This window comes from Aotus nancymaae, unplaced genomic scaffold, assembly GCF_030222135.1.
Source record: "Aotus nancymaae isolate 86718 unplaced genomic scaffold, 86718_ANA_hifiasm-v0.15.2.pri h1tg000059l, whole genome shotgun sequence".
Classification (NCBI taxonomy): Eukaryota; Metazoa; Chordata; class Mammalia; order Primates; family Aotidae; genus Aotus; species Aotus nancymaae.
The window spans coordinates 58,282,976-58,305,566 of record NW_026988473.1 but is presented as its reverse complement, the minus strand read 5'-3'; the positions used below and the strand labels follow the sequence as shown (position 1 = coordinate 58,305,566).

The 22,591-nt window shown below is 36.1% G+C and overlaps 1 protein-coding gene across 2 annotated transcripts in view; it reads left to right on the top strand.

The window, feature by feature from the left end:
- PGM2L1 (phosphoglucomutase 2 like 1) overlaps positions 1 to 22,248 on the top strand; it is a 58,435-nt gene extending 36,187 nt beyond the window's left edge. For both annotated transcript variants that reach the window (XM_012456961.3, XM_012456962.3), the window contains exons 6-14: positions 4,876 to 5,069; positions 9,219 to 9,408; positions 9,722 to 9,819; positions 10,528 to 10,708; positions 12,705 to 12,798; positions 13,397 to 13,526; positions 13,747 to 13,936; positions 17,755 to 17,888; positions 19,597 to 22,248. In XM_012456961.3, coding sequence (XP_012312384.1) covers positions 4,876 to 5,069; positions 9,219 to 9,408; positions 9,722 to 9,819; positions 10,528 to 10,708; positions 12,705 to 12,798; positions 13,397 to 13,526; positions 13,747 to 13,936; positions 17,755 to 17,888; positions 19,597 to 19,699 — 1,314 coding nt within the window. In that variant the 3' untranslated portion in view covers positions 19,700 to 22,248. The remainder of the gene's footprint in view (positions 1 to 4,875; positions 5,070 to 9,218; positions 9,409 to 9,721; positions 9,820 to 10,527; positions 10,709 to 12,704; positions 12,799 to 13,396; positions 13,527 to 13,746; positions 13,937 to 17,754; positions 17,889 to 19,596) is intronic.
- The last annotated feature ends 343 nt before the right edge of the window (positions 22,249 to 22,591 follow it).

Below are 22,591 nucleotides of genomic sequence, written 5' to 3'. Positions count from 1 at the left end.
TGTTGCTCCACATCCTTGACAGCATTTGCTGTTGTCCGTGTTCTGGATTTTGGCCATTCTAATAGGTGTGCAGTAGTATCTCATTGTTGTTTTAATTGGCATTTTTCTGATGACATATGATGTGAAGCATCTTTTCATATGCTTCTTTACCGTCTGTGTATTCTTTCTGGTCAAGTGTCTGTTTTGCTTTCTTGTTGAGTTTTAAGAATTCTTTATATAGTTTGGATAACAGTCCTTTATTAGATATATCTTTTGCAAATATTTCTCCCAGTCGAGCTTGTCTTTTTATTCACTTGGCAGTGCCTTTTACAGAGCAGAAAATTTTATTTTAATTTTAAATCCAGCTTATCAGTTATTTGTTTCATGGATCATGTGTTTGGTGGTGTACCTAAAAAGTTATTGCCAAACCCAAGATCCTCTAGACTTCCTCTCATCTTCTAGGAGTTTTACAGTTTTGCATCTGTTAAACTATTTGCTCATTATTCTTTTGCTGTTTCTTATTGATTTGTGGAAACTATACATAAAAAGTAGCTCTTGGCCATCTGTTTTGTGGACATTTCCCCCAGTCCTCTTGGTTTTATTTATGGTATTTTTCCATGCCTGATATTATGGTATTTTTCCCATTTGAAAACAGAGTTATTTTGGTGTTATTTTTATTGGTGTGATATTTCATTAATATATTAATTTAGAGAGCTTCAATATTTTAATAATTGAGTCTCTCTATTCAAAAATAGATGTGTCTTTCTATTCTTTCAAGAGTTCTTTTAGATTGTTTAGTAGTATTTTAAACATTTTTTGCCAAGAGAACTAAATTGTTTATTGATTATGTATGATAATGGATGATACACAAGCTTCATTCTCATCTATAATTTTATCTGTACCACTATTCAATTTAGATATATTGCATAGTATGTGTCAACAATCATTTTTATAACAAATAATTTCATGACTTTGCTTGGGTAATCCCTTTTAATGGTGAACTTCAGGTCACAACAGTAACTATCAGTTCAACTACACCAAGGTTTCTGAAGACAGTGGCTTCTCCATCCAAGCAGGTTGTATATAAACTCCAAATAGAACCTGGCATCACCCTAAAGGAATTCTAACTTCACACTATTGGGGAAATTTACCAAGATGGCTTCAGAGTAGACCAACTTTACACAGCACATTAAAAAAAAAGACACATTTATTCAGCGTCATGATCAGACTATTACCTTTAGCAATCAACAGCATGGGTACAAAAAACAAAAAAACAAAACTACATTAAAACCCTGTGTTGGAATTCTTTACACTTTCCACAGAACAGGAACTAAAATAACCTGTTATACAATTCATCACAAATACAATCCTCAAGTTTTTTGCCCATACACATGAGTTTTTGTCTAAAACATGTCTTCTTTGTAGCAGCTAGGCCCTGCCACCACTGTGCTTGGCTGAGTTCAAAAATCTGTTGTAATCTGTAGCTTCCCTGTCACTTCTCTGACTCTCCTCTCCTGCTAAGCTTTGTTTCCTGGCAGTAATTAAAATCTTCTGCCATTGCCATAGCTACTGCTACTACTGGAACCAGCATAGCCACCTTGGTTTCATGGTTTAGAAAAGCATTGGCCTCCACCGCCATAGAGGCCAGAGCTTCTCCCTCCAAAGTTTCCACCTTCATGGGTCCAAATTTTTTCTGAAACAGGTCTCACTCTGTTGCCCAGACTGGAGTGCAGTGGTGCAACCTCGGCTCACTGCAACCTCTGCCTCCCGGGTTCAAGCGATTCTCCTGCTTCAGCCTCCCGAGTAGCTGGGACTATAGGCACACCCCACCAAGCCTGGCTAATTTTTGTATTTTTAATAAACATGGGGTTTTGCCATATTGGCTGGGCTGCTCTCGAACACCTGACCTCAGGTGATCCACTTGCCTCAGCCTCTTAAAGTGCTGTGATTACAGGCATGAGCCACTACACCCAGCTGGGTCCAAAATTTGAAGACTGATTGTTTGCCAAAATCATTGTAGCTTCCACCCACTCCAGAATTGCTTCCATCATCACCAAATCCATTAGAGCCATCCTCACTGCCACCACATCCACCACCACAGCTGCCACCACAGCCAGCATGACCACTAAAGTTTCCTCCACGACCAAAGTTGTCATTCCCACCAAGACCACCTCCACAGCCACCACCAAAGTTTCTAGAATCACTTCGACCTCTTTGACTGGATGACGCATTAGCCATCTTTTGCTTTGACAGGGCTTTCCTAACTTCACAGTTGTGGCCATTCATAGTATGGTATTTCTGAATGACAGTCTTATCCATGCAGTCATGGTTGTCAAAGGTTACAAAGGCAAAGCCCCTTTTCTTATCACTGTCTCTGTCAGTCATGATTTCAATCACTTCATTTTTTCCATACTGATCAAAATAATCTCTTAGATGATGTTCTTCAGTGTCTTCTTTAGTGCCACCAAATATCTTTTTCACAGTTAAGTGGCACCTGGTCTTTGAAAATCTTCTCTTAGACAGCTCTCTTTGGTTCCACAACTCTTCCATCCACCTGGTGTGGCCTTGCATTCATGGCTGCATCTACCTCTTCCACAGTGGCAGATGTGACAAACCCAAAGCCCCTGGAGCGCTTGGTGTTTGGATTTTTCATTACCACACAGTCTGTGAGTGTTCCCCATTGTTCAAAATGGCTCCTCAGGCTCTCATCGGTTGTTTCAAATCTCAACCCTCCAATAAAGAGCTTCCTCAGCTGTATGGGCTCTTTAGGAGACTCTGACTTAGATATGACAGCAGGGACAAGAGAGACTTTAACAATGCTTCCTCAGCAGCATCCACGGGCGGAAAGGAATAAGCTAACCTAAATGTTTTTTTAAACTAGATTTTTCACATATTTTTGACGTTTATTCCTGGATATAGTTTGTTGTATGAATTTTTATGTTACTATGTCAGATAGGGATGCTTTCTGGTGCAGATTAAGTAAAACCAACAAAAGCGGCTTAAGGTGATAGGAGTTTATTTTTCTCACATAACAAAATGTCTAGAGGTAGGTGGCCACAGGCACGGTTCTGTAGCTACATGATGTCAGGCCTGGTGTCTGCAGTTTTTCTGGCCTTACCCTCAAACATGGTCATCACATGGTGGTTACTGTACCTCCAGGCATCACATCTACAGACAAGGCAAGGAGAAGGGGACAGAGAGAAAGGATAGGATTTTTTTTCTTATGTTTTATAAATTTTCATGTGAGCTTTCAGGACTTTGGAGAGAATCTTTTTTATGGCTTGAAATATGGGAGCATCCCTCTAGGACAGTTTTGTTTGTTTTAAAAATTCTGCTAGAACCTTAAGGGTTTTGCTGACTAGGGACAGTTTCTGTGTTAATTTATTGTTTCTCATCCTAAAATAGTTGAAGTGCAGAGCTTGGATTTGAAAAATGTTTTAATTTCCCAGAACCCAAGAAGAAACAAACATGCTTCTTCATTATCTCTGTGTAATAGTGGGCAAGACTTTTTCTATTCTGCATTTTCACTGAGAGTGAAATGCTTCAAGGTTACCATTTTTATTTGGGGGGTCTCATTTCCAACTCCCTACCTTGCACATGGGCATTGCAACCCAAGAACCAGATAAATGGACAGTTCTCAAACCCCAGGTAACCACAATATCAGTCCCACAGGCTTATCACTCTGCTTTTTAATTTTTTTTTCTCACTGCCTGGAGTTGTCGCTTTTATCTTCTGAATTATGCTATGCATTTAAGGTAATGTTTTCCTGTTTTTTTTTTTTTTTTTTTTTTTTTTTTTTTTTGAGACGGAGTTTCGCTCTTGATACCCAGGCTGGAGCGCAATGGCGCGATCTCGGCTCACCGCAATCTCCGCCTCCTGGGTTCAGGCAATTCTCCTGCCTCAGCCTCCTGAGTAGCTGGGATTACAGGCACGCGCCACCATGCCCAGCTAATTTTTTGTGTTTTTAGTAGAGACGGGGTTTCACCATGTTGACCAGGATGGTCTCGATCTCTTGACCTCGTGATCCGCCCGCCTCGGCCTCCCAAAGTGCTGGGATTACAGGCTTGAGCCACCGCGCCCGGCCGTTTTCCTGTTTTATATAGCATTTTGAGGTGTTTATAGAGCACAGACTTTTAGGTCATCTGGTTTACCATAGTCTTTGTATAGAGATTAGTACATAGCACAGATTCAAATGTATTCTTCTTTCCTTCATTCAGAATGAAATAGAGGGGATTCGTGTCGTATACATGGTAGAAGTCACCATAGATATTCTCTAACCTTCTAAATTTGAAATCCTATAAATTATTAGAATTACATTTTCTTGCTTTTTTGGTAACTGTTCCTAATGTCTTATTGATCAGGCTACTTGACAAACTGAAAACTCATTGAAATTTATATGGATAATTAACATGCTAATTGTTAATAAATTATATTTCGTATGATATAAATTCTACTTTATAATGGAAAAATGACTTTTTTCTATATCACATAATAGAACTACTTTATTAATGTTAAGTTAAATAATATCAAGTTTTAGGGAATATTCTATGGTTTCTTGGATTATCTTTGGTATCAAGTTATAGGTTTAAGAGTGATTAGACACTAAGGCATATGCATATTATAATGTTATAATAATAATGCCCTGCTTGTATTTTACTCATATTATTATTAAAGTATACTTCTAAAAGGAAAATTATATATGATCATTTTATTGAAGAGTCCCTATAGAGTCATTACTATCAATATCTTTTGATATTTATTAAATTAGTCCTATGTTGACTTTTTTACTTGATCAATATGATATGCTTTTTAATAAAGCTGAAGATCTCCACTATAGGTAAGAAAATATCTGACAAGCATTTTAAGTAATTATAGTTATATTCACTCATCATCTAGGTTTACTGGGAAACTGGTGCTCAGATCACGTCTCCTCATGATAAAGAAATTCTAAAATGTATAGAAGAATGTGTGGAACCCTGGAATGGTTCCTGGAATGATAATTTAGTGGATACCAGTCCACTGAAGAGAGACCCTCTGCAGGACATTTGCAGGAGATACATGGAAGATCTGAAAAAGATCTGTTTTTACAGGTATCCAAGTGGGAATATTGAATAATATTACTTTAGAATAACGATAACAAATGAGGAGAAGAAAAAGTGATTAAAATGTGTTGTCTATTTATTAGATTAAAATTATAGCTAAATAGTATTCATAAGAGTCAAAGAGTGGAAACCCAAGTAGCCATTAACTAATGAATGGATAAATAAAATGAGGTATATCTGGCCAGGCACGGTGGCTCTCGCCTGTAATCCCAGCACTTTGGGAGGCTGAGGTGGCCGGATCATGAGGTCAGGAGATTGAGACAATCCTGTCCTGACTAACATGGTGAAACCCCATCTCTACTAAAAATGCAAAAAATTAGCTGAGTGTGCTGGCATGTGCCTGTAGTCTCAGCTACTTGAGAGACTGAGGCAGGAGAATCATTGAACCTGGGAGGCAGAGGTTGCAGTGAGCTGAGATCATACCACTGCACTGCAGCCTGGGCAACAGAGCAAGACTCTGTCTCAAAAAAAAAAAAAAAAATGGTGTTTCCAATGAAATATCATTCAGTAACAAAAAGAAATGAAGTACTTATATACTACAACATGCATAAACCTTGAAAACATCATGCTAACTGAAAGAACCCAGTCACAAAGAACCACATATTGTATGATTCCATTTATATGACATATGCAGAATAGGCAAATTTATAAAGACAGAAATGGATTATAGATTACTTGTGACTTGAAGGAATGAAAGGGTTGGGTGCTGGAAGCTACAGAATATAGAGTTTCTTTCTTTCTTTTTTTTTTTTAAATTTTGAGACAGACTCTCGCTCTTGTCACCCAAGCTGGAGTGCAGTGGCATGATCTCGGCTTACTGCAACCTCTGCCTCCCTGGTTCATGCAATTCTCCTGCCTCAGCCTCCAAAGTAGCTGGGACTATAGATGCCCACTACCATACTGGGCTAATGTTTGTATTTTTAGTAGAGACAGGGTTTCACCATGTTGGCCAGGTTGGTCTTCAACTCCTGACCTCAGGTAATCTGCCCACCTCAGCCTCCCAAAGTACTGGGATTACTGGTGTGAGCCACCATGCCCAGCCTAGAGTTTCTTTCAGGAGTAGTGAGAATGTTCTAAGATTGATCATGGTCATGGTTGAACAACTCTATGAATACAGTGAAAGTCAATCATATACTTTAAATGGGTGAATTATGTGGTATATGAATTATATCTCAATAAAGCTGTTAAATTATACTTAAATATATGTATTTCTGCTATGTTAGATCAATACATTTCCTTTAAGATTTATTTTTCCTTAACCATATCCATATTTCCATAATTATCTCTATAATTCTTCTGTAAATAGCTAACACTATTGCTAGGAAGAATCCTGGCTTACTGGGTGTATTTTTTCCTATTCTATGAAATAATTTTTAGCTTTTTCTCCACTTTATTTTAATTTCAAAAGTATACCCATCAAGGTATCAATTGTTCACTTCTCCGTCTAAAATAAGTGGACAATAATACTAGCTAAATGCTACCAACTCTACTCAGTCTAAAAAGAATTTGATTCTTTTGTTATCCTTTCTGTCTTTGCTCATTTTTATTTTTGTTTTTTAAAGAGTATATGGGCAAAAGCAAATTAACAAGTGAACCTGACTATTTATCAAGCTGAAGGCATAATTACACAGAGAAGAATTATTTCAAGTGACTTTATAGTAACTGACTATACATTTATAGTGGGATACATCCTAAGGATAAAGAACTACAAAGAAACCTCAAATTGTATTTGATAGCTATACTGTTAGTAGTAATATTGGTGGTTTTACAGATATAAATATAAATAAATATGTAGATATACATTCACATACATATTATAAAACAAATGGGCAATTATGCTAATATCAGTAGGATCCAAGATTTTAGTTTAAGAGAAACAAATGTAAATCAAATAAAATAATTTTTAAATTATAATTTTAAATTTGAATTTGAAATATGTTTTATTTACCTAAAATGCTAAAATACTAGTTCTGTTACTAAAAAGGCCTATGCCTACCACTAAAGCCCAGATTGTGGTTTCTAAATACCATTTTCAAGTAAAAGGAACCAGGGCTCATTGGAGAAATTGATTCTCATCAAGGATTGGGGCAGCAAATGTACTAAATTAGCCTAGATGACTTTTTTTTTTCTTTGCCATAAAGCAGTTTAGCTTTCAAAGATACTGGGGTAATATCAAAAGGATCTAGGAACCAACTTGAAGGGGCTCCCACTGACCAAAGATTGGATAGTTGGGCATCAAAAAGAATAATCACCTTAATGAATTAAAACATTAAACATAAAAAGCCCATGACTGTTAGTAATACTAAAAAAGTACTTTATTGGTCACCTTTGGGAGTTGCTGGACTGAAAATCACTCATGCTGAAATTTGATAAGTTCTAAATTTTCTTTCTGAAAGTCAATAAATGTTTGAAACTTTCTCCTAATTTATTCTGTCTTTTCTATATGAACTGAATTTTAGGACTAATCAAATGGTTGCTGAAGGATCATTATTTTGAAAAGAAGAATCCAATAAATGCAGAAGGAATAATAGAATTTTTAAAATCACTATTTTGTGACCTTTAATAAATAATGTATGTAAGTAATGCTCATCAAAGGCTGCTAAGACCCACAGGTGAAAAGTTGATGGGAAATTTTTTGATGTAAGGATTAGGCTGACACTGATGAATCTTAATTTAACAGCATTTAAAGTAAGGTACAAATTGTGTGCCTCCACCTGTTAGTCAATAGAAAATACACAGCACCTATTCTTGTCCAAAGAATTGAAATTGAATCTGATGTTACCTTTAAATGCAACTGCCTATTTACAAAACAAATAGGATAGAAGAGCATTGTAATAACAAAAGGATGCAGTCTACATACTGGAGATACTGGAAATTCTATAGGGCAAATGGCCCAGTTTCTTCAATAAATGACATTTGGGTTGTGGAAGAAAAGGAGGAACATTTATAGATTAAAAGAGACTTGGGGCCAGGTGCAGTGGCTCCGCCTGTAATCCTAGCACTTTGGGAGGCCGGGTCAGGCGATCACCTGAGCTCAGGAGTTCGAGACTAGCCTGGGCAACACGGTAAAACCCATCTCTACTAAAATACAAAAAATTAGCCAGGAGTGGCAGCTTGTGCCTGTAGTCCCAGCTACCCAGGAGGCTGAGGCAGAAGAATTGCTTGAATCCGGGAGGCAGAGGTTGCAGTGAGCCGAGATCACGCCACTGCACTCCAGCCTGGGTGACAGAGCGAGACTCCATCTCCAGAAAAAAAAAAAAAAAAGATAGAGAGAGACTTGAGAGGCATAGCAACCAAATTAAATGGAGCTCATTCACTCAGGTCCTGCTTCAAGTAAAAAAACTGTTAAAAGTATTTTTGAGATCCTTGGGGAAAATTTGAACACAGGGTTATTAGAGGAAATAAATTACTGTTGATTTTGTTAGCTGTAGTAATGATAATATGGTTATGTCTTCAAATACTAAAGCATTTTCATGTAAAGTAATATGTCTTCAATAAATGAGACTAGATTGACAGACTATGGAAACATTAAAATGAGGTAATGGTTATATGGTGTTAGATATTCTGTCTGCCTATGCATATGTTTTAAATTTGTCATAACATTTTATTTTTATTATTTACCTTATAATAAATCTTACTTTTTATGGGGAATGGTTAGTAAATGGTAGGTTAGTATGTAGAAAGTTTTGCTGTGGAAAAGACCAAAGAAACAGAGACTAGATGCTAATGGAAATTATGCTGGCAAGAGAGGATTATCCACGTACTAAAGTTCTCAAGTGAGAATAGATGGAGACCAGAGCAGAAGTAGAGGGGTTGACCTTTGATACAAATAAGACTTCTTCATTATTAGCAGATGGAAGAAGGAAAAAATATGAGATGCTGGTCGGTTTGGTGTGGGATAATTAGGAAGTTTCCATCAAATGGCTCTGTGTCTCAATGATGTATGAGGTGAAGGGGGAGGAAAGGAATAAGAAGAGAAGGTACTAATTAAGTCACCAACTTGGAGAGTAAAAAAGTAAGCTTTTTGGGTAAAAAGTAGGATTGCCTGGCAGCACTGAGTATCCATTCAGAGTGAAGCTGTTCAATCCTTTTGTGAAAGTTTTGTGATCATGATTGCATGTTAATTTTCTTTTACAGGGAGTTAAACTCAAAGACCACCTTGAAATTTGTGCATACATCTTTTCATGGGGTTGGACATGACTATGTGCAGTTGGCTTTTAAAGTGTTTGGTTTTAAGCCTCCAATTCCAGTACCAGAACAAAAAGATCCTGATCCAGACTTTTCTACTGTTAAATGTCCAAATCCTGAAGAAGGAGAATCTGTGCTGGTATTTTTTAAAATATTTCAATTATTATTAATTTATTAAACCATCCCCCAGAATAGATAGAACTCACTGACAATTCAAAGATTACAAAAGCAGAAAGGACTGTAGTTTACATCTTTTAAATTGCATTGCAGTCAAAGGCTGTGTTTTGTTTGAAATGTCTATGGTAGGTATCCCTACTTTTAGCTTATTTTAAATTTAGCTGAATTCTATGCCTTCTAAAATACCTATCACTAATATTGTGCCTATATATAGGAACGTTAACATTGAATTTAGGTTCTTCAGTACAATTGAGCTTTTTGGGTCACTGTTTCAGGAACTTTCTCTGAGACTGGCAGAGAAAGAAAATGCCCGAATAGTGCTAGCCACAGATCCTGATGCAGACAGACTGGCAGCAGCAGAACTTCAGGAGAAGTATGTAGAATCTGTTATTTGATTAAAAGCTTGAACTTTGAAAAGCGATGTATTTTAAGTCTTACAGGCTCATTGAAAATAATGAAAAAATAAGAAAAGAACATAAATTTCCTATAAACCCACCATCCAGAAATAACCACCTAAGTTGATACTTTGACAATTCTTTCCTGTCTTTTTAATTGAAATATTTAAAGATATATTTGTTTTTATTATGATAATAGTTTTATATCTTATTTTCCACTTCAATTGTACAAAATGTTTCCAAAAATGCTTACAGCATAAGCATTTTCCCCTGACTTTATATATTGTTTAAAAATGTTAATTTTTAAAAAGACATAATATGCCAACAGATCACTTTATGATGTAGCCATTTCCTAATCTTAGTCATCTAGGTTGCTATGTATTTTTACTGTTATAATGTGACAAGTGTTCCTACATAAAAAGGCTTAATTATTAATCGTAATTTTTTCTCTCATTAAGAGAATAATTATAATGATATAGTAATTTTCCAAAAGATGTTGTAACCATTCCTACTATAAAATCACTCCTGGGCAGTTAGAAAACAAGCAGTAGTAAATGTTGTCTCAAAAATCCCATATAATAGTTTCTGATTTTTCCTAACTGAAGGATGGTAATTTGTAGGCCTTGGAGTCAAAAAGTTTTAATGAAAAGAAAGGTCTTGACATTGCATTTTCCTTCTCTCTACAGTGGCTGTTGGAAAGTTTTCACAGGGAATGAGTTGGCAGCTTTGTTTGGGTGGTGGATGTTTGATTGCTGGAAGAAAAATCAATCAAGAAATGCTGATGTGAAGAATGTTTATATGTTAGCCACCACAGTCTCTTCTAAAATTTTGAAGGCAATTGCACTTAAAGAAGGATTTCATTTTGAAGTAAGAATAGATAATGTCTGTGTGCTACTTTTTAAAACCTATTTGTGAATGTTAAAGACATCTCCTCACCAAAACTGACTTTCATTGATTTCATTTGTTATTCCCTTATTTTTCTAATTCTGTTAACACTTATTCAGTCTATTTGATAATTTAGACACCTTGAGCCAAAATTCATCCAGTACTGTATATGAATTTCTGGGACTAAGATGAGATATTCTTTAAAAATTACATTAATACTTATTACTCCATACAACAATATCTGGTTTTCAGACAGGGAATATTTAGCTCCTGGCAACCTCATCAGTAACTCAGACTTCACTCCAAAAAATTGTGGTTGTCGTCAACCCCTTGTTTAGGCTCTTCAAGCATAGTCTTAAGAAACTTTAAGTAGTCTTCTAAATTATATATTAAGGCCCAATGATCCTACATCTGACAAAACAAGTAGTGGCTTTCCCTCAGCCAAGATCATTAACCTTGTGACTTTAAGACCCTTAAGCTGACCATTTTTGCAGCTATGGGAACTAAGTTGCTTTTCCTCTGCCATCTTTGCCAAATATCAGTGAAAATGTCCCTGGGCATTTTTCTTGAGCCATAGTCAGGCTACAGGTCTTAACACTAATTGGCTGAGTAAAAGAAAATTGTACCTGTCTTTATGAAATAGAGCTTTCAACCTTATACTTTCTAAAACACAAATAGCAAAATAGAAGATACTGGAGGTAGGGCTGGGTGCGGTGGCTCACGCCTGTAATCCCAGCACTTTGGGAGGCTGAGGTGGGTGGATCATGAGTTCAGACATTCGAGACCAGCCTGGCCAACATGGTGAAACCCCGTCTCTACTAAAAACACATAAATTAGCTGGGCATGGTGGCATGCACCTGTAATCCCAGCGACTCAGGAGGCTGAGGCAGGGGAATCGCTTGAACCCAGGAGGCAGAGTTTACAGTGAGCTGAGATTGCATGACTGAACTCCAACCTAGGTGGCAGAGTGAGACTCCATTTCAAAAAAAAAGATACTGAAAGTTCATTCAAGCCTAAGCTTCTGATGTTTTCCTTGTTTATATCTATAGCAAGAAAAATGTATAATGAGCAAAAAAGAGAAAAAAGACCAATTCTAAAGACCACTATTATAATTTTAGTTGCTTGTTTTGTTGTAGCAGGGAGGTTTTTGGGTTTTTATTTTTATTTTTTAGTAATGAGGTAGAGAGGTGAATTAGGAAACAAGTTGGTGAGCTTTAGAATTAGTGTGTATCACATACTCTTTCTGTTGACTCTAAAACAGATTGTGTCTTTAAAGTGAACAGTAGCTCATTAGATGAAAAGTCCTCAAATCTAATTATTTAAAGAAGTACTTAGTAACTGTTTTGGTAGTTTTATTAACAGTTAGGACACAGTGTTATGAGAAGATACACTTGGTTCAAGCTTACATTGTGCTAATATTAAAAGTGCATCACCAAAAAACTTCATGACCTTAGATTGATTACTCAGGGAAAGTAAATCCACCAACCTTCATGGCACTCTTACATTAGTGGTTATAGTATCGCTTATAGGACAGTTTCTGAGAAGCAGAAACTTGATATTGAGTCTTGACTCCACCTCTTATATGCAGTATAATTTTGGACAGATTGACTTATCTTTCGAGCCTGTGTTTCAGCAATGGTGTTTGTGAGCATTAAAAAAGATAATGATATAGAGCACCTGGTTCAGTACTTATTCATGTTACTTTGTGACTATATGAAGCACCACTTATAAATGCTGGGTTATATTTGGTGTAAATCACCTAGTACTATAATCTAGAAATAATAGATCATCAAGAGTAGCAGTGTGTGTATTTATGGCACTTCATTACTATATGTCTGCTACTCTATAAATCTTTGTGGACTGAAGACTATAGTAGAAAATCACTATATGAATGTTATGTGCATGTAGTGGCAGCTTTTTCTCTAATAGGTATTTGTGAGAGAATCACTTAACTAGAGTGGCCTCCTCTGCATTTCAGGAAACATTACCAGGTTTTAAATGGATTGGAAGTAGGATAAAAGACCTCCTGGAAAATGGGAAAGAAGTCCTTTTTGCATTTGAAGAGTCTATTGGTATGTAGTAAATATCAAAATCTTTGAAATTTGATTGATAATTTTTTAAAAATGTAATTCTGTAGGAGGTTTTTTTATGTTTTGGTTTCGTATTTGGAATTGTAAGAACTACAAAGAACTGAGAAATGTGTAGATGCATTTCTTATCAGGAAAAAAAAAAAGAACCAAAGAATCCTCTAAATATTGATGGGTTTCCTCTATTACTAGGCTTTTAAATTTCCTCATCCCCTGTAATCCCAGCACTTTGGGAGGCGGAGGCGGGCGGATCACAAGGTCAAGAGATCAAGACCATCCCGGCCAACATGGTGAAACTCCGTCTCTACTAAAAATACAAAAATTAGCTGGGTGTGGTGGTGCACACCTGTAGTCCCAGCTACTTGGGAGGGTGAGGCAGGAGAATTGCTTGAACCCAGGAGGCGGAGGTTGCAGTGAGCCGAGATCGCACCACTGCACTCCAGCCTGGTGCCTGGCGACAGAGTGAGACTCTGTCTCAAAAAAAAAAAAAAAAAAAATTTCTCGTCCTTCTGAAGAAATGTACAGCTATTGAAATTATAGGCTTAAGTTTTCCTCTTTTCTAGTGATGGTTTTCAATCCTCAGGTTTTCTCTGTGGAACTTCAGTTTTGGATAAAGATGGGGTGAGTGCAGCTGTTGTGGTTGCTGAGATGGCATCTTACCTGGAAACCATGAATAAAACATTGAAACAGCAACTGATTAAGGTTTATGAAAAGTAAGTTCTACTATTATGAATTTCACACGCTAGATTTTTTTTTATGGTCCCACCCTTAGTTTTCTAAATTTGTTTCTGAAGAATAGTCAATCCTTTAAAATTATGTGAATTGAGGACTGCCACTTTCTACAAAATACTGTAGTAAGCTGGTCTTCTTTAATATATACTTTTCTAAAGAGTTACCTGAAATCTAATTTTAGCACTTTGAATCTTTGCACAGATATGGTTATCATATTTCAAAAACTTCCTATTTCTTGTGTTACGAACCACCTACCATCAAAAATATATTTGAAAGGCTTCGTAATTTTGATGCTCCAAAAGAATATCCAAAATTTTGTGGGACATTTGCTATATTGCATGTACGGGACATTACCACTGGATATGACAGTAGCCAGCCTAATAAGAAATCAGTAAGTATCTTTTTTTTTTTCAAACAATTTAGAAAATTTCATGGCTCATGTCACCAAAAAGTCCAGAAGCAGGACAGATTTCACATGAGGTTCAATCCAGTTTCCTCATGTTTACTAGTTTATTATAAAGGGGACAATTCTGGAGCAGCCAGAGAAGAGATGTACAGGGCAATGTACTAGGGGTGGGGTTGGGGCCTAGAGCCTCCCAGCAAGTCCATGCGTTCACCAAGCTGGGAGTGCCTGTAAAAGCTTTTTTTAAAAAAGTTAGCAGTTTATAATAATTCATACTGAGGTTGGCGATCAGCAGGATTTGTTTTCCAAGTACTGGTCATGACCCCACTGATCAAAACAGGATCTGGTCAAAACAGGATGCAATAAAGAAACCAGCCAAAATCAGCAAAACCAAGATGGCAACAAAAGCAATCTCTAGTTCCCCTCTCTGCTCATTGTAAGCTAATTATAATACATTAGTATGCTAAAGACACTCCCACCAACACCATGACGGCTTATAGATGCCATGACAACACCCAGAAGTTACCTTACATGGTTTAAATGGGGAGGAACCCTTGTTCCAAGAACTCCTCATACTTTTTCTAGAAAATTTGTGAATAACTTACCCCTTATTTAGCATGTAATTAAGCAGAAGCTATAATATAGCTAGTCAGCAATCCATAGTGCTACTCTGCCTATGAAGCAGCCATTTTGTTGCTGTGATAAAATTGCTTTCCTTTTTTTTTTTTTCTTGAGACAGAGTCTTGCTCTGTCTCCCATGCTGAAGTGCAGTGGCATGATCTCGGCTCACTTCAATCTCTGCCTCACAGGTTCAAGTGATTCTCCTGCCTCAGCCTCCTGAGTAGCTGGGACTACAGGCACATGCCACCATGCCTGGCTAATTTTTGTATTTTTAGTAGAGACAGAGTTTCACCATGTTGGCCAGGCTGGTCTCAAACTCCTGACCTCAAGTGATTCACCCACCTCAGCCTCCCGAAGTGCTAGGATTACAGGCAGGAGCCACCATGCCCACCAATTGCTTTCCTCTTGAATTCTTTCTCTGTGTGAGGCCAAGAAACCTCCTGGGCTGAGCCCCAATTTGGGGGTTCACCCACATCAATACTATAATAAAATGGTGAAACTTCAGGCCTGTGAGTTTCTTGAGACTAGAACCCATTGTTTTGCTCCAGAGCATTTTTCAGTCTTGAAAAAGTCTTCTAACTTGTTTCTCTGACTTTGATCCTATCCTTATCACTTCTCAAAAAATCATCTATACTACCCCCAGGGTGAGTTGTGAGGAATGGAGGCGGGGGGCAGAGAGAGAGAGAGAAAGAGAGAAAATGAGCAATCATGCTAGATAATGTTGAAAATAAGTGTAAAAGCCTATAATTTCAAAGCCATGCATATTTTTAATTTTAACATCCCTTTCCAACCTTATTCCTTATACCTCCAGCCAAATAAAACAACTTACTTACTTACATATATATATATATTTTTTTTAACTTCTGCATTTTTGGCTCAGTTGTTTCCTTAGTTTACCCATTTTTCCAATTTTTACAGGCCCATATCTCAGCCACTATAAGACTGAAGGCAAATATCACCTGTTCCACGTGACCTCTAGGCCCCATAATTAGACACCTTCCTCTTGAGGTTTCATTACATAGTGTGCCTTCCTCCTATTACTTTCTGTTTTATGTCGTCATTGTGTTGTACATGGCAGGTTCCTTTCTAATGTACTTTCGTGCCTCTCAAAGTTTCTGCCCATGTAGTAGCTGCTTAACAAATACTTAAATGCCATAGATTGCTGATTATATTCATTTTGTTGTTGTTGTTAATAATGATTATTAGCCCAAATTTCCATTTGTAATGTTCTGATGTGGTCTCAAGATTCTAGGGACATAATGTATTTTGGAAAATCTGTAGTTTATCATGTAGAATAGTACCCATATTCCATTTTTGCATATTTGTCCAATCAACAAATATTAGTTCCTGGTGTTGACATGCTGTGTGTGAGTATAAGTGTACCTATTTTTCTATCTTTGTAAATTGCTTGAAGAGGAGAATTATCTTTTGCTTCTTTTTATTTCTCTAATTTGCTGTGCTCAAGTAGCCTTTGGTATAATGCTTTTTTCCCTTTTAATTCTCGTTAAAGTGTATGATATTATTCAGGGTGCTTTTTCATCTCTGCTGATTCTTACAACAAGTTTGTAAGGTAGGTAGCATAGATGTTGTTATCTCCAAGGTTGCATAGTAAGTGTCAAAGCCTTCCTGAATTCTCTTTTTCCCATGTTTCAGATTGATTGATGTTCATCTGTGTATTCATGTATCAGAATCCTTCTGTGCTACAGGCACAGGTACACTAGGGATATAGCAATGACAGAGACACTGCACTCAAGGAAAAATCTAGTGGGGAAATGGACAAGTAAATAGCAACTTACAAAATGATAAGTGCTACCTGGAGAGGCATGCATAGGATGTCATGGAAGAGACTTTGGGGGCTTATGGAAGACTTTCTAGAGAACTATTCTGAACTGAGTTCCCAGGTATGATTAGGAGTTAGCCAGATGCAGGAGGAGCAGAGGGTGTTTCAGGCAAAGGGAACAGTAAGTAGAAGGTCCAGAGATGAAAAAGCGTATTTCCTTCAGAAAACCGAAGGTAGTTGTCTGTAACTGGAGTATGAGGGAGAAGAATGGCTTATATGGTGAGTGGGTTTTGAGGGGCAAACTTCCAGGCAGGAAGATCAGTTAGTACACTGTATCAGCAGTCTAGATGAGGTATGATGGTCGCCTGAATTCAGTATATGAGCAGTATGGAGACAACTGAATAAAGTTGAGTTAAATAATATTGTATAGAAAGGATTTGCTACTTTATGGACTGTGGGTAAAAAAGAAGGGAAGATCTCTGTGTTAAGTCACTGATATATGGTAATGTACTGACCAAAAGCGGGGGTCTCAAGGACAGGACTCATGGCTCAGGACAGCTGAGGAAAAGTACCACTGTCAACCCCTCTGCCCTAGTACAACCCTCACAATCCCCTCGAGATGCCTTGATAGACCAATGTGTGGACTAGCAAGAGTACCAGTGTTAATCCATATATTTAGTGTCAGTAAAACATCACTTCTTTTTTAAATTTTTATAAAAAAAAATACAGTTTTTTCTGCACCCCAGTACATGCAGGATATGTGCACTCCTCTTTGGAGACGATTGATAAACATGCAAGTGCTTCGCAAATATAGAGGCAGTCTGGACTTTGGAACTTGGCTTCCACTTCTTGTTCTACCACTTAGCTGATTGTCTTGAGTGGGTTGTTTACTCTCTTTGAGCCTCGTCTGTAAAATGGTGGTAATACTTACTTTACAGGATTACTGTTGAGGCCCAGAGATCATGTATGTGAGGTATATAATCCAATGCCTGAACTATTCAGTAAATGGTATTCTTATGAATTATTATATAAGTAATCATCATTTGTATTTTATAATGCTTTTAAGATATGTTTTAGTTTTTCAACTGTGGTTAAAAAAATCACAGAACATAAAAATTAACTATCTTAACCATTTTTAAGTGTATAGTTCAGTAGCGTTAAGTATATTCATATTGGTGTGCGACAGACCACTTTTTCATCTTGCTAAACTAAAACTATCCATTAAACAATAACTCCCTGTACCCATACCCCCTGCCCCTGGCAACTGCCATTCTAATTTCTATTTCTGTAAATTTGACGACTTTAGATACCTCATATAAGTGGACTGTATTTTATAATTCTTGAAAATGAAAGAAAATGAAAAAGATGCCAAGTATAATTAAACGGTTGTTGCCATTTTGCATAGGTGCTGCCTGTGAGTAAAAACAGCCAAATGATTACATTTACTTTTCAAAATGGCTGTGTTGCTACCCTCCGGACAAGTGGGACAGAACCAAAGATAAAGTATTATGCAGAGATGTGCGCGTCACCTGACCAGAGGTGAGAACTGATTTTTTAAGATATACATACAAAAGCTTTATTGATATATAACTCACATACCATACAGTTCACCCACTTAAAATGTACAATTCAGTGGTTTTTGGTATATTCAAAGTTGTGCATCTATCACTATAATCTATTTTAGAACATTGTCATCACCCCTAAAAGCCCATATCCATGAGAAATCACTTCCCATTTCCTTCGTTTACAGCCCTCAGCAACCACCAGTACACTATCTTTCTCTAAAGATTTGCTTCTTCTGGGCATTCCATATAACATATGGGCCTTTGTGACTGCCATCTTTTACTTAGTATAATGGTTTCTAGCTTCCACCATGATTCAGTTGTAGCATGAATTTATTCCCTTTTTTTAATTTTGTTTTTTATGGCCCAACAATATTCCATTGCATGAATATGCCACGCTTTTTATTCTTTTGATCATTTGATGGACATTCAGGTTACTTGCACTCTTTGGCTGTTTTGAATAGTACTGTTATGAACATTTACATACAGGTTTTTGTGTGAATGTATGTTTTCATTTCTCTTGGGTATATACCTAGGAGAGAATTGCTGGGTCATATGGTAGCTCTGTGTTTAACCTTTTGAGAAACTGCCAGACTGTTTTTTAAAGCCGCTGCATCATTTGGGAATTGAATTTTAAAATTGTAGCGAATTTCTATTCTTGGAAAGATTCTCTGATCTTTAACTATTACATGATTAGCATAAGGAAATGATCATCAGATAATCTAGTTTATTGCGAAATATTCATTTTCTGTGTCGAATAGGACTTGACATAATCTTCTCAGTTCATTTCCTTTTTAGAGGATGACTTGTGACTAAGTTAATTTCATAAACATATTCAAAGGCTACTTAAATGTATTAAAAGTCCTGTCTCCTGTAATATTGTCATTGACCAATATATATTTGGGAAGGAGATTTTTTAGAATTGCTTTCAGAGTCCAACCAAAGCCACACTATTTCGTATTTCCATAAATTTTGCATTTAAGGATAGATTTCATTTCTTTTGAGGGGGATAAAGAACTCCTAAAGTCATTCAAAGCAGAATTTAAAGTAAACCAAATTGGGTAATACTACATCTGGTTGAAAATGAAGGGAGATTATTAAAGTAATAAGAACTAATTTGTTGTGTAGTTTTTTAAAATGATTATAAAGGCAATTTAAAAGAGGCTTGCCTCAAAATGTTCTGGGCAATGGCAGTGCCTCAGTGATGACTTTCAAGGGCCTTCTTTTAAGTGCATATCTATTTTTTTTAAACATCCCATTCTTTTAGTCACACCTCCTTCTGCTACCTGAAAGATATGTTATATCATTCCATAACATCTGTATCGAATATTTTTCAAAGTATTTTAGGAAGCCATTTTCTCCTAACACCTGGTATTGCTGTTCGAAGTCATTTGAACCACATTCTCCTGACCTAGGAGAATTCTTTAGATATACTGTCACTCCTCTGTTTATCATGTGCCAAGGAACTCCTATTAATGCAGCTCAACTTCAGTTCGTGATAGCAGTGTTTTCTTTGTATGTAATTTTTTTGGGGGGGTCTTGTTTTGTTTTAACCAAGTGAATTTCTCTTTTGTTTACGAATTGTTTAATCATTCCGTCAGGACTTCTTAAAAAGTAAAACTAATTTAAATAAATTTTAAGCCTATAAAAATAAATAATTCCAAAACTCTTCATCTTTTCCTCAGTGATACTGCTTTACTGGAGGAAGAATTGAAGAAACTCATTGATGCTCTAATTGAGAATTTTCTTCAGCCCAGTAAGAATGGACTGATCTGGCGTTCTGTTTAGGGGTACATCAATACATCATGACATTGTGTGGGCATATGGAACAGAGCAACCAAGAACTCCATACATTGAACCTTGTGTTAGCATTCTCTCTCTCTTTCATCTGGCCAAGTATCTTTTTCCTTTTGTTTTCTTTCTTTTTGGTTAACTGGCTAGACTAAACAAACTATAAATTTGAAATGAAATAGTCTAGAGGGAAATGATTCAAATGTTTTCATAATTTAAACAAAAGTCATTACGCTAAAAGTGTTATAGTAACGTATTTTTCTTCCTTTAACAGAAACATCACAATTCAAAAGTGAGTTTTCTTATAAATGTGGTTAAGCCTAGTTCTGTATCTTGTAATTGTGTATAGCATGGTAAAAGACAAAAAAAAAAAAGACAGGTAAATGTTATAATTATAGGGTTAGTTAAGGAAATTACTCCATAAAATTGGCCAAAAAATAGTATTCTCCTTGATTGTTATGAAAAATGTCATTGTTACATCACAGGTATTAATTTACAAATTAGAGTATTTGAAATAGGATATTTAGCATTTCTGTAGTTTAGAACAGATGTTACAATGTGTGGTTTTGGCATGTCTGTTTCAGGTGCCCTTGGTGCAGTGTAAATTTACTGTATGTATTTAAAATTCTGACGTTTACTGAGCATAAAACAATAATGGCAACACTCCTATTGGCTTTGTTCTTGTCAAATTTCTCAGTGCCTTCTCAGGGTCTGGTATGAACTGAAAAACAGTGTTCCTGCATTTACCATAATTTAATCAGTGAATTTTCAGATAGTTAAGGAAAATCTTCCAAAATCTCTAGGTGCTTCCTCAATATCAAATGAGTTTGCTGATTTTTAAATCTTAGGAATGTAAATAAAGATCTTAATAAAAGCAGACAATGTAGTTAAGGATCTTTATATTAGATTGTGTCATTTATCAAACATTTAGTACAGAAAAACTTCTGAACTGAGAAAGGAGCTCTGAATTTATTTGACAGTCTAACTTTTGAAGTACATTTTTCTAAGTAGATTTATTTTATTTTATAAGTAATGTTAATCTTACTAAGAAATAAATGTCCAAATATTAAGTATTATGAAACACTAAAACTACATGTTTTAAAACAGAGGTCCAGTTTATCTTGCTGACGTCTGTAGAATTTCTGATTGCATGGTATTAATCTTTTTTTAGTGTAGAAAATAATTTTTTTCAGCTCTTGGGAGGCTGAGGCAGGAGGATTCCTTGAGGCCAGGAGTTTAAGTTACAGTAAGCTATGATTGTGCTGCTGCACTGCAGCCTGGGTGACAGAGTGAGACTTTGTCTCAAAAAAAAAAAAGAGAGAGAGAGAGAGAAATGCTGTTCAATCTTCTTAAAATGTATCTTGTCCTACATAGTTCTCAGAATACACATGGGGTATAGCAGGAGATAACAATAACAAGGCCTAAACAAATTGCTTATAGGAGATAGCACTGGAATTAGAGAATTTATTTCATATAAAATAATAGTATAAAGTTTGAACTGATTAGAATGTTCCTTAAATCATAGTTTGGTTGGTTGCTCAACATTTGGTTGAGCTCATATAATCCAAACCTAATTGTCAAATTATTGTATTGCCACTATTGTTAATTTGTTCCTTCCTTACTTTCTTACCGTTGGATCTTGCATGACTGTATGACTGTAGATAATAGACAGCTAGCTAAATGTAGAGCACCATTTTTCTTAATGTGTTTTCAAAGGCTTTGCACTGGAGAAGAAATGTGTAGAATTTTTGTTTTATTTTTGAAATGTGTAAAACATCTTTTGTTATAAGAATGTAGATTGTAATTTAGGAAATGGCATATATTCTACAAAGTGGTATAACGTTGTATATATGAAAAACATGTATATTTGGTTTAGTTCTGTGTTTCAGTGACTGATAAACAAAAATGAAGCTAAAATGTATCATAGTTACTAAAACCATGTCATGACTGTCATTCTATTATAAAGAGAACAGTTTTATTTGAGTGCTTTAATATAATGCAACATTTAAGTCATTTTAAGGTAAAGAGTTATTGAAGGATTCTTATCTCAAAAATTTTGAAGTTCAGAGTTAAAGTTAACAAAATTTTACAAATGTTTCCGAAGTGTATTGATTGAGGTAATTATTCTAGCCTGTCATTAGTCTGTCTGAGCGTGATACTTAACATGAACTTGACGCAGTAGGTGCACATTTGCCTAACAGGATAAATTCAGTGGTAGCCCAAGCTGACCAAGAGAGACAGAAGTGCTGACTAGGAGGTCTCAGCCTTGGGTACCAAATTGTTTATCTTTTTCTTTTTGAACAATATTGTGAAAATGATTGCATTTTCATTAAGCATGTAAGTCGAAACTGGAATTTTCTAGAGCTTTAGAGAAAGGAAATAATTAGTAGGGCAAGATCTAAGTATACCTTGAAAATAAATAGTAGAAATAAGCCAACAATATAAAGAGACAAAGGAAATGCTTCAATAAGGCAGCACAGGAAATGCTTCTTGTGAAGGGCAAATGTAACACCATAACAGTAGGGAATAAACTGTGTCCACCTGTTTACTTGTGTTTCTTTGTTGTTATGATGAATATGCACCTACCATTTTCCTTTATTGTGATCACTAAAATTAGGCCAAGTTGTAGGAGGTGTGAAAAAGTATCCCTTTTACGGATTCGGTTCCTGCTAGGATGTTGTGTCAGAATCATGTGAGAACTCAGGAAGAGATAGAGCAGAAATAAAAACGAAGAAAATACAGATTAGAAAATAAGACCTCTGAGAAAAAGTTCAAGGAATAAAGATTGTTTGACTCTGGAGAGGAGAGAGCTGTTGAGATAGTTTGCTGAGTTTGCTAATAAAGCTTTATTAAGTCTTTTATTGAAAGGTTCAAAGTAAGAAACACATG